Source organism: Phaseolus vulgaris, chromosome 1 (genome assembly GCF_000499845.2).
Source record: "Phaseolus vulgaris cultivar G19833 chromosome 1, P. vulgaris v2.0, whole genome shotgun sequence".
Lineage (NCBI taxonomy): Eukaryota > Viridiplantae > Streptophyta > Magnoliopsida > Fabales > Fabaceae > Phaseolus > Phaseolus vulgaris.
The window spans coordinates 44,146,404-44,162,469 of record NC_023759.2 but is presented as its reverse complement, the minus strand read 5'-3'; the positions used below and the strand labels follow the sequence as shown (position 1 = coordinate 44,162,469).

General features: G+C 30.5%; 3 protein-coding genes across 4 annotated transcripts; 1 reads left to right on the top strand and 2 right to left on the bottom strand.

Moving 5' to 3' along the window:
* Window positions 1-1,779: 1,779 nt before the first annotated feature.
* On the bottom strand, window positions 1,780-3,283 carry LOC137814508 (protein PELOTA 1-like). The gene has a single exon (XM_068617287.1). The coding sequence runs from the start codon at window positions 3,261-3,263 to the stop codon at window positions 1,941-1,943; it is 1,323 nt and encodes a 440-aa protein (XP_068473388.1). The 5' UTR covers window positions 3,264-3,283; the 3' UTR covers window positions 1,780-1,940.
* Window positions 3,284-4,786: 1,503 nt separating this feature from the next.
* On the top strand, window positions 4,787-5,596 carry LOC137814507 (non-classical arabinogalactan protein 30). The gene is made up of 2 exons (XM_068617286.1): window positions 4,787-4,988; window positions 5,081-5,596. Exons 1-2 carry the CDS (start codon window positions 4,826-4,828, stop codon window positions 5,443-5,445), a joined length of 528 nt encoding a protein of 175 aa, XP_068473387.1. The 5' UTR covers window positions 4,787-4,825; the 3' UTR covers window positions 5,446-5,596.
* Window positions 5,597-5,772: 176 nt separating this feature from the next.
* LOC137814505 (vacuolar protein-sorting-associated protein 37 homolog 1-like) lies at window positions 5,773-11,109 on the bottom strand. Of its 2 annotated transcripts, XM_068617284.1 has the most exons (8): window positions 10,893-11,100; window positions 10,279-10,473; window positions 10,027-10,114; window positions 6,756-6,795; window positions 6,615-6,661; window positions 6,406-6,526; window positions 6,096-6,298; window positions 5,773-5,964 (listed from the first exon to the last, which is right to left on the bottom strand). In XM_068617284.1, the coding sequence occupies exons 1-7, from the start codon at window positions 10,904-10,906 to the stop codon at window positions 6,138-6,140; spliced, it is 666 nt and encodes a 221-aa protein (XP_068473385.1). In that variant the 5' UTR covers window positions 10,907-11,100; the 3' UTR covers window positions 5,773-5,964; window positions 6,096-6,137. The 2 variants fall into 2 exon arrangements, with proteins under 2 accessions (XP_068473385.1, XP_068473384.1); XM_068617283.1 differs by having other exon boundaries at window positions 5,773-6,298; window positions 10,893-11,109.
* Between the last annotated feature and the right edge of the window lie 4,957 nt (window positions 11,110-16,066).

The following is a 16,066-nucleotide window of genomic DNA, read 5'->3' as shown; positions in this document are numbered from 1 at the left end:
ACTTGACTATAAAACATGATCGCACTTCGTCTGTAAGATAATAGTTCTATAAAAGCAACAAAGTATGTAAGATACAAAATCTCTATCTAACATATGATACAACATTATGTAGTTTTTTCTCAAAGTCTTATAAGGTGCACATAAGAATATATGTAACAAATACTAAACATCAGACAATACACATATATTAAATGAACCTCATACTTAAAATGAATATTTATATGTTTACTCTTATTTGTAGTGAATGTCTATTCAAAAAGATCTATTTAAAATCATAAATCAAAGATAACTCAAGACACAAGCTAAAGTTTTTTAATTCATCAATTTTATGACAAAAAGAGTTTTTTAAACTCCGACTCATATACCTGTCATGTACGAAATGTACCCTAGTCATGAATTTGTGCGGAAGGTATATGCTAGAAGCATTTAAAATTATAAGAATGTTATAGTACCTATAGTTTTAAAAAAATTAAAATATTTATTCCTAGTGACAAAAATCATTTAGTCTTACACAATTCAAAAGATTTAGAGGTAGGAAATAAACTATATTTTTAAACATTTATAAATTATGTTTTGAAAGTCTTTTATTTTTAGATTTTTTTTCAAAAATTGAATATATAAACACTTATACCAACTTTTTTTTTTTTTTATCTAAAATCGTACTTTCGCCAATCTCAAACTTTCCTTTGGCAACCTTCACGATCCTACCTACAACCAATACGACACCATGAAAACTGCATTTTGAAATAAAATAAGAAGATAAATTTAGAATTTCAAAAAAAATAATGGGATGCAGGAAGAGGAATGATAGGGTGTAGAAAGAAAGACCTACGGTACAATGTCCATTGGAGAAGATTTGATATTCATACTTAAAAAAAGATAATGATACTTAACACCCTTAACAAAGTAAAACACATTAACAACTCAATAAATGATTATTTTAATTATATTTATTTTATATTTTAATTTAAAATAATATTATATTATTATAATAGGTAGTGATATTTTAACACCCAGTAAAATACATACACTCTACACACTAATAAATTATTATTTTAATTATATTTATTTTATTTTTTAATTTAAAATATTATTATATTGTTATAATTGATGGTCAAATGTGTGCGTGATTTACTCTCTGGATCTTATTAAAGGATATGGATACCAAAGTTATAGAAGAATTGTTTCTCTTAAGGTGAATAACTTTTATTTTGTATTCTAGTATTTATTTTATTGATTATTTCTCTCTTTACCTAAAAGTAGAATGAGTGTAATATTTGTATATATTCAGACTATTTGTTTTGATCTCAGCATAATAATATCATAAATATTCATTTTCATATCATTTATTTTTCTTTTACTCTTTTGTTCATCTCTGTTCTATTTTATAATATGGTATCAGAGCTATTTCGAGCATATCCTAGTGAGTGTTTGTTGGGCTTATCAGGTTACTCGCTATGAGACGGTTATCGGACCACCCATAATATGTTGTCTCACGCACGAGCTATCACTCCTGATATGAGGAAGTGTGTTGGAAATCTCACATCGACTAAAGATAAAAATATTTATTGTATATAAGTGGGTCAAAATCTCATTACATGAGTCGATTTTATGGGATTGAGTTAAGTTTAAAGATCTATGTGAAATAAACTTTTCCTATATATATTATAATTGGTGGTTAAATGTATGTGATTTTTTTGAAGTGTCAAAGTAACTTTCCTCTAAAAAAAATATTTTTGAAGCCTCCAACATGCATTCCGAGTTTCTGGTCAGACAAGGTAAACAACAATTTGAACAGCTGATTGCATACACAACACAAACCCATATAATTACACGTAATATCGACAATCCACTTCCCCTGACTTCAGCCGGAGATTAATTAACAATTAACTATAACTAATTAATCTGTACAACACAACCCTGTTTGTTAAAACAGCAAATTATTTAACACAATTTCCATCTTGGAGTTCGAGATCAGGCAAGGGAAACCGGAGAATGGCCGCAACGCCGGTGAGCTGCGCCAGTTGGTGCGCCGACACATGCATCGGCGAAAACACCAAAGCCTTTCCTCCACCGTCTTTCACCGATTTCACCAAACCCGCGTATCTCTGCCTCGTACCAACTTCCTCGTTCCTAAAAAGATCATCGGTAATCAGAAGTGTTTCAATCGCTCTCATTTCTTTCGCACGCTCCACCTCCTCGGATCCATAACACGCGCGGCCAGAATCGTTGCACACCATCTCCCACAAATCCCTAAAAGCCCCAATCCTGCTGTCTTTCACCAACTCTGTCACCGTCGGGTCACTCAAAACTTTCTCCAAACAATCACCATCCTCCACGACCACCACGCGCGTCTTGTTATCCTCGATCCACCGTATCTTCAACTTCCTCGCTTCCGACACCGCAAACTTACGAAACTCCTCACTCGTTACCACCACGCTCCTCAAAACCTTGAAATCCACGACCCTCACCAACGCCGCCAACACTCGGCGGAAAAACACGGACGAAGAAACTTTTCCGTTTTTTCTGGAGTTGGGAGAGGATTCGACCTTGGTGCAGTGCGCGGTGGCTCCTTCTGCAATGAGGTGGATCTCGGCGTGGTGTGGGTGGAAGAGAACGACGGCAAGGTCGGGAATGGAAGTGGAATTTGATTTGGAATGTTCTTTTTGGGCGGTGTCCTTTAGGGTTTGGAGGGCGTCGTTTTCCCAGAGATTTTTTCGGAGGAGGAATTGTTTGTGGGGTTCGAGGGAGAGGGTGTGGAAGGAGCCGGCGGCGACGTGTTGGTTGGAGTGTAGGTTTCGGCCGTGGAGGCGGAGGGTGGAGGAGTCTTTGTGGAAGTCGCGGGACGTGACTTTGAGGTTGAGGGTGAGCTTGATACGTGATGCTGTGTTTTTCTTGGAGGAGGAATCGAGGTGGACCTTGCGCGTGGTGTCGGCGGAAACGACGTCGCCGGGGAGGATGAGGTTGTAGAGGACCCAGACGTCGTCGGGTTCTTCAGCCGTGAGCTTGACAGTTCCGGCTTGGTTGAGGGCGAAATCTTTGTGGAGGATCTTCATTGTCGAATAGGTGTGTATGATACAGGAAGAGAGAGGAGGAAAGCTGGTGGTGTTTTCCTCCTTCTCCTCTCTTCTTCCGGTGGAATACCTACGCTGTTGTGGTTGGAATTGCAGAGGGATAAGGGTCTTTGATCTTGTTATATCTAAGTTGGTATATTTGGTTTTGTTTTTGGATGCATGGAATGGAATTAATAGAGATATTGGCATCAACTTGTTTCTTTCACCATACAAACAATCCATTCCTTATTTTGGGTGCAAGCTACATCAATCCATGCATTCCTTCCATGCAACCTGCTCCATTTATTTGTATTTATCACGTAATGTGTATTTGTAAAATGATCATAAAATAATTATTACAAAAATTAATCGAATATGTAAATTATTACTACCCACCTCAATGTAAATATAAAGAAATTTACGTAAAATATAATAAGTTATGTATGTATAAAAATCATCTGTTCCCGCAGTGGCATACTTAGTCTCAAGTAAGTATAGTGCTCCTGATTTAGGAGGGAGCAATGTGAGCACGATAAACTACACTACATGAATACTTATATTCATTAATAACTTTAACACATTACTTTTTTTAGTTTTTATTGTATCATATCACGTGTTATATTTAACTTCTCTTTCAGTACCATCTAGATGTTAGGTTTTCATAAGTAATTATTCCACATAAAACTTAGTAAAAAAAATATAAAATATGATTTTCACACTTTTAATATGATGTTAAAAATATGTTTTAAAAGTGTGTTATTTATATTTTTTGTCAGTTGTTTAAATTGTAACTTAGTAATTATGGGATGGCAATTAGGACTTCATGTTGGAACTTCACACTTAATAATAAGGCAATTACTTCGTGCACACTCAATCTCACTATAAAACGATGAAAGTGTCCTTAAATAAATTGTGAGTACAAATAAAAATACATTTTGAACTTCCTTTTTCAAAATATGTTTTTGGATTTCTTTTTTTAGAATAAATTTTTATGTTATGGAATTATTTTTTCAAAATGAAATTTCAATTTTTGAATTATATTTTGAATTTTTATTTCCAGAGCACAATAATCTATTCCCTATTTGTTTTGCTGAAATGTATTATTTCCAATTCTGAATTTTTATTTTAAAACAAAAGATATTTTTGAAAATTTAAATCCTAAATCCTAAACCAAGGTGGAGATTAAAAAAGATTGGGTGTAGGAAGAATTTGTCTAATAATAACGAAGGAGTGCATCCAGTTAAATGTATGAAGACGAAAGGAAAAATAGTAGAAGATAAGTGGGTAACATGAGGTTGCTCCTAAAAGGAATGGCGTGATTGATGGTGAAAATAAATTATAATTATCTTTTAGAAATTTAATACAAATATTTTGATATGATCATCTAAATTAGTCTAATTTTATTTTTACCAAAATTCTCATACTTATATCCTATTGTATTAAATTAAATGGCGAACATATATAAGCTTCATCTTGGTTCTTAAATCTTAAAAGATAAAACAAATGAATTGCTTGAACTCTTTTCAAACCAGTCATAAAAGATTTGACTCCATCTTCTAAAAAATATAAGAAAAAAAATATAAAAAAACGTTTTGCCTTGATCATTATGATAATCGGTTGGTGTATGATAAATTAACGTGGGAGTCGAATAGTGTGGTGCACGTCCTAAGAGGATAGTATAGTAGTGGCCTTCCACTTTTGTCAACAATTCAACTATATATATATTTAGTTGTTTCAGCCATATATCCATGTGAATCAAAAGAGAGGAAGAGATGGGATTTCCAAGAGCATTGATGATCATTATTACCTCAATGCTGGTGGGTTGTTCCTCAGCTTTGGATGAACCGGGAGTGAGTTACGTGGGTGGAAAAGTGATGTGCCAGGACTGCACCCAGGGCTGGAACGAATGGGTTAATGGTGACAAACCTTTGAAAGGTATCGTAGCATTGTCATTCTAATATTTTCCTACATCGCAATTCGTATTTATATTTACCGCAGTTGGTTGCCAATTTTGCTTGCCCTACCAGGAGTTAAGATCTCCATAACATGCATGGACAAGAGAAACAGGGTTGTGTACTATGCAAGTGATACGACAGATGAGTTAGGGCAATACGAATTGAGAGTGAGTAACTATGTCTGTGGCAAGGAATTGGACATAGAACGATGCTCTGTGAGGTTGGTGTCGTCTCCAGATAATGTTTGCAACATCCTCACTGATTTTGGTGGTGGAAAGTCTGGTGCCAAGCCCAACAATCCTACATCAGTGTATCGAGGTTTGAAAAAATATACGCTCAAACCTTTTTATTACACCACTCCTATGTGCGATAAACCAGACACTGAGGTCTCTGATTCTGAACCTCAAGATCAACATGGACCAGGAGGCTATTACTAATTAATGGCCACACTCCCTCTGCTTAATTTCAATACAATTGGTTATTATTTGTTCTCACTTATTTACTTTTGCAAGAAATGTGTATGTCAACCTAAAATTTGATGACAATAACGAAAATATATATATATTTGTGCTTCCTACAAATATAAAATGAGCATTTCTCATGTCCAAAATAAATTTCCCAATCACAACTTATTTAAGGTTCTTTCATTTTGTTTTCCAAAAAAAGGTTTTTGTTGTATCATTATAACAAAAATAGCGAAAACGAAGAATCCGGCAAAATGTTCGCAAGGGCTTAACATAAAATGGGTTCTGAGAAACATGTACTTGTTCCAAAAGAAAAGGAGAATTTGTTTTATATTTTACAACACAACACTAAAATCCTATATCAGCGATGATGAACTCAGCATGTACTTCAGAGTTCATACAAATAGTGTTGAAGGTCTGCAGACGAGTACATACCTCATCTCAGTGGCGTTGAATCCACTCGACAGTGTAGCTAGAATGAACAATCTCAAGCTGTACATATATGAACAATCTCATTAATAGTAGATTGCTGAATCCCAATGACCACAAATTTGTAATAGGTGGCACGTATCTTTGACCAATGTCAACTATTGACAATAATGAATCAAAAATCAAATACGTACTTGCCAATACAAGTTACTTTCTTAATATTTCATAATTCGCGCTCATACTGTTGATGTTTTAGCAGCAAGATGTATGAGAGTCTTTTTGTGGTTAGTTGTACGTAGCTTCTTGTACTTTTGCAAGAAAGCCGCAAGATCAATCTCTCTGTCAAGGAAATGCTGGTGTAGATTGTCAGATTCCTCTTCAGTCTTATTCACAGACTCTGCAAGTATTATATAGTTTATCATATTTAGACCTACCCTTTGACTCAATATTAATAAAATTGCTATAACCAGAACTATTGCTTCAAACTACAACTTAAAGTCACACCTTGAATCCTCTGGATAAGGGATGCTGGCGAATTCAGTTTCAACATTTCTTCTTTCTGCTTCTCAAGCTCATTTAGTTTCTCCTTTGCCGCAGCTAACTCAGTTGTCCGAATTATTCTACACTGTTTCCATAGGAGGAAGAAGAAACTTTAGTAATCATCAATAGTTCGAAAAGAAAAAATCAAACTAATCATAGGATTGTGTTCTTACTTGATTCCTAAGTTCCATGATACGAGGTTCCTTTTGAAGATTTTCTTCTGTAGAAGGCAATAGTTTAGGCTCTACTACAATTTAACAGTAAGCCGACCATTTAATGGCATTATATCAAATAAAAGATTTTAGATAACACACCTGCAAGCTGTAAATTCTCCTTGCAAAGTTCATCTTTCAGCTGATCAAGTCAATAAGCCAAAAAAGTCAATATACTACCTTGCATATTACATTTATTATTTTTTTCGTTTTGTATCTTTTTCTTATCTCTTAAAATACATACACTTCAAAACATGCAAAATTTTAATTTTTCAAAAAAAAAAATTAGGAGCACTTTGCCTTAACAATCGATCCTTGATTAAAAAAAATAGTGTATTTATATCTAAACTATTAAAACGAAAATTTACGAATTTAAAGACATCTGCCTTACATTAAAATAAATATTGGTCAGCTAGAAAATGCTAACATTTTTTCATTTTCATTAAATACATAATTAGATAGAAGTCACTTCCCACAGTTTTTAGCAATACGTTAAAAAAATATTAAATTAAATAACACATTATATTCATTCGTATCTACAGCAACACCCAGTTGAAAGAGCATTAACAAGATTGAGGGCAATCCAGAACAACGGAATTAAGGGATTGGGGAAGGGGCAATGAAGGAAATACTCAATAACAACTACAAATGCATCCAGTAGCAAAAGCAATGGAATCACACACAATCACAAGAGTCACAAATTCCCGATCTAACAATCATACATAATCATTTCAATTGCAGTGTCACACATCCAGTAGTGCTTTCATGCTGCTTATGAAAGGGTTTGGGGTTTAGTTTTATGTTGAATTTTTAAGTCGCTGTCAAGGTTTTTGTTTTGGTTGGGAGAATATTTGTTAGATGTGGTAATAGGACTGTTACAAGATAACAGGTAATGTTTATGTTGTTCTTGACCATTTTTTGGTAGGTTTGTATAAGGGTTGGGACACTCCTAAAGTGTCCCTTTTATTTTATTTGTTAATTCTTTGCTGAAAAAAAAAAACAAATAAGACCAGGTTTAATCTCAGGTGGGTTGAGTTTAGGCTGATTCTCATTTAAATGATTATTGACTACACAGCTTCACCATCCTCTACTGCTTTACGTCTACTTCCTGAGTTAACCAAGTCACAAATCCTACCATACTTATGCCATTGGACGCAATCCACCAACCCGAACATCATTGCAGTTCAGGATTCTTCCATCCCTTCTAATGTGTAAAATAGTAAAATTCTAAGAGTTGACAAAAAAAGTTTGAATTGTATAGGAATAAGATCAACTGACATCAGATGTTAGGCTTTATAATCAGCACCTTTAATCATGCTTATCAGTATCACACAATTTGCGATACAATACATATAGTTTGATAAGACTCAAGAAGCTGGTAATACAAATTGAAGAGAAAATAATTTTGGTGCATGAATAGGACTTGAATTGCAAGAATCACAATCTGGAGAAGTTCTCCAAGGCCTCAGTCTGCAAGGGTCATCACTTAGGCATGGAGATTTTTGGTCAAAGTCAGAACAGTGACTGGAGCATGAAAATTGTGCCCAACTGCAGTTCTAACTTTTGTTCCACTCATGTATGGTTGCATCTAGAAGATTAGAAAAATACTAACCTAAATAACATAGTATAGTGTCTAGTTTTACTTTATCAACTTGTGTTTTAGTTGCAAGACAGAACATGTTTAGACTTTGGGCCATCATCTTTCACTTTTAACTATTGACATGATACTTGATTAATGTTCAATATCTTTTATTTATAAATAAAATCTGTAATAAAAGACAGTAAATTTTTTTTATGGTTTTTCAAATACAAATATTTAATTAAATATGTAATAATTTTTATACCTAAATATTTATTATAAATTTAAATTCTAATATCATTTCATTTTAATATATTTTAATAGACCTCATGCATCTAATGCTCCTAGAGTCACACAATTTTAGTTATTGATCACGAATATGCGTTTTAATTTAATTATTACTGATCATGAATCTTACAATTGACAGATCCGTGATTCAGAAAATGGTGGGTATTCCAACTCACGATTTGTTTAAGATTCAAGTACACGCCTCTAATAGCTTTCTGAAAAAGATAAAACTTACTTTTGCACAATGTTATTAAAGGTATCAATTTACAAAACTCAATACCTGGCGTCAATTGATTGATAATGTAAGATGCTGCTAGTGTACTGCCAGATATTTTTCAAAAGTATTTACGAAAGTTCCACCAAAGTGCATTTTGAAACATTCAAGTTGCAACTTGCAATACTCCTAGAAGACAAGTGGGAATACATTGGCACCACCCCTCTAGTTTTTAGAATGAAAATAATAATTTAGCAAGTTATAACTTTGGGAGTAGGTTAACAAACACATAGTAATAAATGCACTCTTTCTAAAAAATAAGAGATTATATAAAGTATTAACAATCCTATACACAAGATTGTTAAACTTGAGAGTGTATGTAGTGGAGCCCCATAAACTCTCGTTAGCAGGGCTAGCAGAGTTGATTCGTAAACTCAGTGAGAGACATAATAAAAACATACTAATAAACCTGTTAATGACATATACTTACACTTAACAAATACTCTAAACACACATAATCCCTTTATTCATCAAAAGAAAAGAAAAACTCTAAACACAACAATAATTCAACATTTCAACTTCATAATAAAGTAAAATAGAAAATCACAACAAGAAAGTGTAATAATACACTGGTACTAAATAACATTAAACTACATACATGACCAAATTATCTTTAAATTCACAAAAACATAAGTTCTTGATGTGATTTTTTATTTAAATCAGTTAATTTCTTCAAATAATTTGAGTAAGGTAAAACACTGATTGAGAGTTTACACGAGTTTAGCCAAAAAAGTGTTTGATAGGGAGTTGACTCATTTTTTCTACCTATAATAGTAAATTATAAGAGTTTAAGAGTTAGCTCAAGAGTTTAACAAGCATGTCAGTACATATTCACACTCTCAGACACCGAGAAATGCTGCATGCAACTGAACTCAATCTCAGTACAGTACAAAGGAACGAAAAAATTCTGAAGTAATCATTGCAAAAGCAGAACAACGAAATAAATAAATTTTAAAGAAAATAGGGACAGCCCCCAACCTTTTAAAACCACTTATCAATAGAATAAATGAAGAATTTCTCTAGGATGGAAGTGAAAAAGGCTAGGACCAGGCCCTACTACCAACCCTAAGGCATTGGCACTACAATGAAATCAATAACTTTACATCTTGTAATGGGGGGAGTGGGGCACTCTTCCAACTCCATTGAGAGAAGAAAGTGAAATACCAACAAGAAAACATACCAGTTCCAAGGTAATAAACCACTAGAAATTGGAGTAAAGATATGAAACTTACATTAGTTTGAATCTTGACCTGATCAAGCGAATGTAGAAACTGCTGATATGCATCTTTGTCAGATAAAAGCTTCCGCAACTCATCAACGCTGCAATTTTGATGAGAAGAAAAATTAATTAAGATCAGCATATTCAACAACTGGAACAGTTCACAACTTCAGAGCAACTAAGAACACCCTCTCCAACTATTTTCCATTTACAAAATCAGATACAACAAAATTATGAATGGCAAATAAACTATGAAAACTCAAACCTCTTGTCCTTCAAAACGGCAATAACTCCAGCAGCTTCCGAGGGCGGAACATGAGAAGAAGGCCTATGCGATAATGAAGAAGAAGATCCAGATGGTGTAACAGGCCTTGACGAACTTGGTGAACTTACCACTGATGGGGGATACCACGACTGTGACTGCGAAGAACCATCCTGTGATTGTTGGTCTTGTGATCCCCTGCGCATAATTGAAAGACAGAAATTCTTATACGCTATTAACCCCTCTGCAAATTCAGTTTAATATCTTTATCATTGTTCTACTGAAAGTTGGATATTACCAAATGCACAATAGCGATTAATTGGTCAAAAAGACTACTGTGAATAACGATTAATTGGTCAAAAAGCCGGAGGGTTGAAAAATTGAAGGATAAAAAAATAAATTCCCAATAAAACAGAAAGAAAGATCCATTTTGATCACACACTCTCAGGTTTGGAAGGTAAGAAAAAGGCTGAAAACAATGGAATCAATTGGAATGAGTTCCCAACCAAAAAATGGGCATTAAATCCATCCAATCACATCCCTTTCCGCTTCAATTTATTTCCGTTAATCTAAACCGAGAGAGATGCATGTATACAAAATTTAACGAGAAGAATTACCAGAATCTGAACATGGCTAACTGGTTCCGATTTGCTGATCCGCCGAACGAAGAATTACCAGAAACCCTCGAAATTTCAGAGAGAAGGAAACTTCGGAAAGTGGGAACAAACTAGTTCCTTCTTTGAATTTAGTTTGATTTATGTAAGTTTTAGACATAATCCTTTTAGGGCTTTTTGGGCCCTCGAAATTCTATGGCCTGGCCCGTTCATTTTGGTTTATCGCTTTCTTAGTATTTCATAAAATATATTAGACAAATTATCCCTCCTTCGTACATTCTTCCTTCCTTTTTATATATTTTTTAAAATTTTAACAATATTATTCTTAGTATAGTGGAGAGTGTAATGTTTCTTCATTTTCAAGTGGTGGTGTTTACTTGTGGTTACCCGTGGTAAATTTGAATGTTGATAGTTTAGTTAAGTTTTGTGGTGTTTTTATTGATGCTGACGGTGTTTTCATTCGTTTATTTTTTTTTTTACATTTTTTTGGAAATTACAAAATAAAATAAAAAAACTAGCAAGGTACAAAAATTGAGTACGAAAGTTAAAAAAAAATTCACACTGAAAACGTTGAATACAACAAATTTTATCGTCAATTCTCTCACGTACTTTCAAATGATTAAATTGCTCTATCAAATACTACGACTAGATAATAATAATAGATAATAATGAAAGTCTTGTGATTGGAAGAAATGTATTGATGTTATGTTTTATGTAAGATTATTTTAAATTTTTAAAAAGATTAAAACTGAATTTTTATAATTAATATGGAGGGAAGGATATGAAGGTGGAGGGATAATTTTGTCAATTCTGAAAATTTTATTAAGTATTATTCTATAAAACTCTTTTTGAAAACAATCTTGAATAATGTAGAAAGTTTGCTACTAAAAGTATCTCATACAGGGTGATTTTAAAAATTATGGGGTGCAGATAGTTATAATGGAGTGCAGGAAGTACAACCTAAAATAATTTTAACAAAATCAATTTTATTGAAACAAACTCCTATATTATAAATTAATATTAAAATACATAGTTTGGTTTTTATCTTTCAATCCCTTAATTAAGCATTATCACCATTCCCTTAATTAATCCATGTTTCAATCATAGCTTCTGCAGTTATTATCCTATTGTTTCACTAAAATACAATGAATAGTATACTATTAAAGGAGGGTTTCACTAAAATAGACGATGAAATATTTATATTGTTTAATTAATAATATAAAAAGTGTTATTATGATAACAGCAACCTTATAAAAATAATAGTGTAATCGCAACATCAATCTAAGAAAAATAATGAAAAGTATGTAAAATAAGAAAAAATGAGAGAAGTTAGTTTGTGTCTCATCAGATTTTTTTTCGAACGTGTATAAAAATCAAAATAAATAATTTACTATCAAAGGAAGGTTTTCTATTGAAATATTGCCAAATAGTTAATAAGATTTTTTCTAAAAGTAAGAATATATAATAACTTATAATGTCGTGCATTTATTTAAACAATATTTGAAAATAATATCTATAATATTAAAAAATATTTCTTGTGTTACTACTTATAAAAAAAAATATTATCATAAAAAATGGACACAAATGCAGGTAGTGAATATGTTTCTGTTTGTCGTAAATAAAGTAAATTACATTTTTTTACTATTGAGAGATGAAAAAATGATATCATCCTTTTTTTTATATTAAAATTTACACTTTTTTCTCGTACAGAAAAAATTATGATTCGTATTATTTTATACATTAAAATTATTTAATAAAATAAAAATTATACTTATTCATAAGAGTAGAGTATACTTATGAAATAGTTTAAAAAATATTATTAATATATTATTATTAACATTTAACATTCAATCATTTTATAAACTACTTTTAACTAACACTTTTATATATCGTTTTATAAAAACTAATGGTATGAATTCATGTTATTTGAAAAGTTAGGTAGTTTTTTAATTGTAATTTTAGTTTTAATTTTTGTGAAATTTGAATTCATTCTATTTTTATTATTGAATTAATTTTTATGAAAAACGAAAGAAATTTAATCTTGATGTTTTAAAATTTTTCTTTCTGGTCAATTATTAAAATTTTGAGGACATTTTTTTTAATATTTTTCTTTAAAAAATATATTGAAAGTCATAAATTTTAATGAATAGTTAGATTTGAATTTGTGTGATAAAATAATTGTATGAATTAATTTAAAAAGTGTTAATTTTAATTTAATTTATATTTAAACTTTAACTTATTTCATTATGTGATGTTTGTTAAGAAAAAAGGGGGTGAAAATAGTATATGAACAATGGATCTAGTAAGTAAGAATAGTTGTGGGCTTTTATTATAGTTTATATATAGAAATTACTTCTTGCCGTATGATTTTTTTTATCTCAACTTATAAAATTCTAAAATTGCCTTTATTTCATAATTGAAAATCTAGAATTAAAAAATAAATTCCAGAATTGATGGTTGTGTTCTGAAAATAAATTTCTGAAATAAAATTAAAATATCAAAATCTCATTCGGTAAAAATAATTATGGAATAAAAAAATACATTCTAAAAAAATTCCAGAAACTAAAAATGAAAATATATTATAAAAAATATAAAATTTGGAAAAATGTTTATGTATTCTAGAATACCAAATATAAAAAAATTACGATCATTTCGTATCAATGATTATGTTTCAGATAAAAATTGATTGATAATTGCCTCTGTATATAAGAGATAGGGTTGAGATCGGTGAAACAGAGAGCAAACATTAGTTAATAATTAAAAGTTCAAGTTCCTTCATTTCCTCATTCTAATAAACGAAGGAAAAAAAAAGACAATTCCTTCGAAAAAAAAATGTTATTTATTTACAAATTATTTTTATATTATAAAATCTCTCTCACTTTTTTCTTCAAATAAACAAGACAAAGATAATTCAATTTTTTCTTTATTTTCTGAAATTAAGGTTTCATTGATCGAGACTAATAAAATAAAGTAGATAAAAAAATTAAAATAGGTGACAAGAAAAATAAAATTAATATTCCGTTAAAGAGAAATAGAAAAACTAATAATAAAAGATATAAATAAATAATTAAAAATATGTAAAAATAAAATGAAAATAGATCCTACTATTTTTAAAAATTGTTCTCATATATTTTCACCAAATTATTTTCATTTATTCTTTTCCTGTAACTTGTTACCAAAAAAAGGTTAAATAATTTCAAATGTACTATTTGTTTCTTTTAGATCTCAAATTAACAAAGTGTAACTAAAGTGATAGTAAAACACAAAAAGCAAAATGATAGTAAGAGAAAGTACAATGAAGAGAGAAACAAATTATTGATTATTTGCTTTGCATGACATTGATTGGATTTGAGGCAAATTAAAGTTAGATCAATCCATCATGACATGAAATTTTGTCTACATTATGCATAATGCCATTCATATAATTAAAATCACCCAAAATAAAATAAGAAAACGTATATACACATTTGTTTATTCATTTTCTCTATATCATTGTTAATTATTTTTTATTTTTATAATCTATAATATATTATTTATATTAAGTGGTCGTGATGATAAAAATTAAAAGTAATTTTATTTTATAATTGTAATAACTAATAACAAGTATATTATTTTCTAATATTTTTTTATTACAATTTTTTTAATTTGTATATTTTTTTATTATAATTTTATCAAAAAAATCAATTATATTAAATTTTTATTATCATAAAATGTCAATATAGATAACATCCCTATTTCTATTAGTTTTAGTAATATTTTTATTCAATTTAATACTCTTTCATTTAAGGTGATCTGAGAAGTTATTCTATTTATACATAAGTTAATTTCATTAAAATAAAAATTTGTTTAGTATCTCTGTTAAGTAGTGAACTTTAAGCCTAACTCAATCTCATAAAACTATCCCATAAAACTGGCTCAATGAGGTGAGGTTTGCACCCACTTATATACTATGAAAGGCTTTAATCCCTAGTCGACGTGAGATCTCCAAATCTCCAACATGATTAGTATCCTACCTGATTAGTATCCTACCTAATTATATTGTAATTTGAAGAGAGAAACTCTCTATATATTTACTTTGCATGTTATATATATATATGTATGATTTTATTAATTTTAATTAAAATAGTTAATCACGAAACAAAAATTTATAACAAATTCAAATTATAAGAAATAATTATTTTTGTTTTAGAATAACGTTATTAAAAAAACAAAATATAAAAAAGACAGCTTTAAACAATATAAATCTAATCAATCAGTTTGTTTGTCAGAAAAGAGAAGAACATGATAAGTTTATAAAAGAACAAATAAAAAGGTACTCATAAAACTTTCAATAAAACTTAAAAAAGAAGGTGGAGTGTAGAACTATGAAGAGTCTATAAAGAGGATGTTTCAAAATGAGAACATTTGTGATTTTCATTAAGGTAAACCCTAAATACATAAGTTTGAAAGAGAAACAAAATTCAAAGATAAATGTTCTTGTAAGTTAAGAATAGAGATAAAGAGATTATACAATATAAATATTGCAAGTGATATTAATGTAACGTTCTTCCATAATTTTTTATCTTTTGATATACATGCATGTATGTTTTTTAAGATATATTTTATAGGATTGAAGAAGATATATTATAAATATGGTACATCATGTTTATAGGTTAGAGCACCCTACAAAATTCTAATTTATTAATTTATTATTGTTGGTTAAAATATTATTTAATAGTTCCACTTTACAAAATAATATCTCTGTCCTTTTTTTCTTTATTATTGTGTAATTTTATAAACAAACTGCAGAAGAGTGTAAAAAATATATATAAAAGAGAAGAAACAATTATAAAGAGTCTGAATTTTTTTTTAATATATAATTAAATACTAGGGCTAATAATATTTTAAAAAGAGGTAACAGGAGATTCTTTGAGAGTGGGAGCCACTAATCTGTGAGTGACCATAGATGTGACGCCACGTGGATAAGTATGGCATGTTGGATGGTGAATAAGTACTAGAATACATCTAGGGTAGGTAAATTTTGTATTGTGCCAACTTAGAGACGCAAAGAAGATCCAAAGTAGCGTAAACGCCAAACACATCTCCAAGCATCCAACGGCTGTGATCTTCCATGACTCCTATCTTTCCATCTCATCCCTACATTCTCCTATTTCTTTAATCACCCTTTGTACTTATAC

Excerpts from the sequence above, each read along its gene's own strand:
- LOC137814508 (XM_068617287.1), bottom strand. The coding sequence starts at position 3,263 with ATGCCAATATCTCTATTAATTCCATTCCATGCATCCAAAAACAAAACC.
- LOC137814507 (XM_068617286.1), top strand. The coding sequence starts at position 4,826 with ATGGGATTTCCAAGAGCATTGATGATCATTATTACCTCAATGCTGGTG. Across the intron at positions 4,989-5,080 it reads TGGTGACAAACCTTTGAAAG|GAGTTAAGATCTCCATAACA; the intron begins GTATCGTAGCAT and ends TTGCCCTACCAG.
- LOC137814505 (XM_068617283.1), bottom strand. Across the intron at positions 6,796-10,026 it reads AGGTCAAGATTCAAACTAAT|CTGAAAGATGAACTTTGCAA; the intron begins GTAAGTTTCATA and ends TGACTTGATCAG. Across the intron at positions 6,527-6,614 it reads TCATGGAACTTAGGAATCAA|TGTAGAATAATTCGGACAAC; the intron begins GTAAGAACACAA and ends CTATGGAAACAG.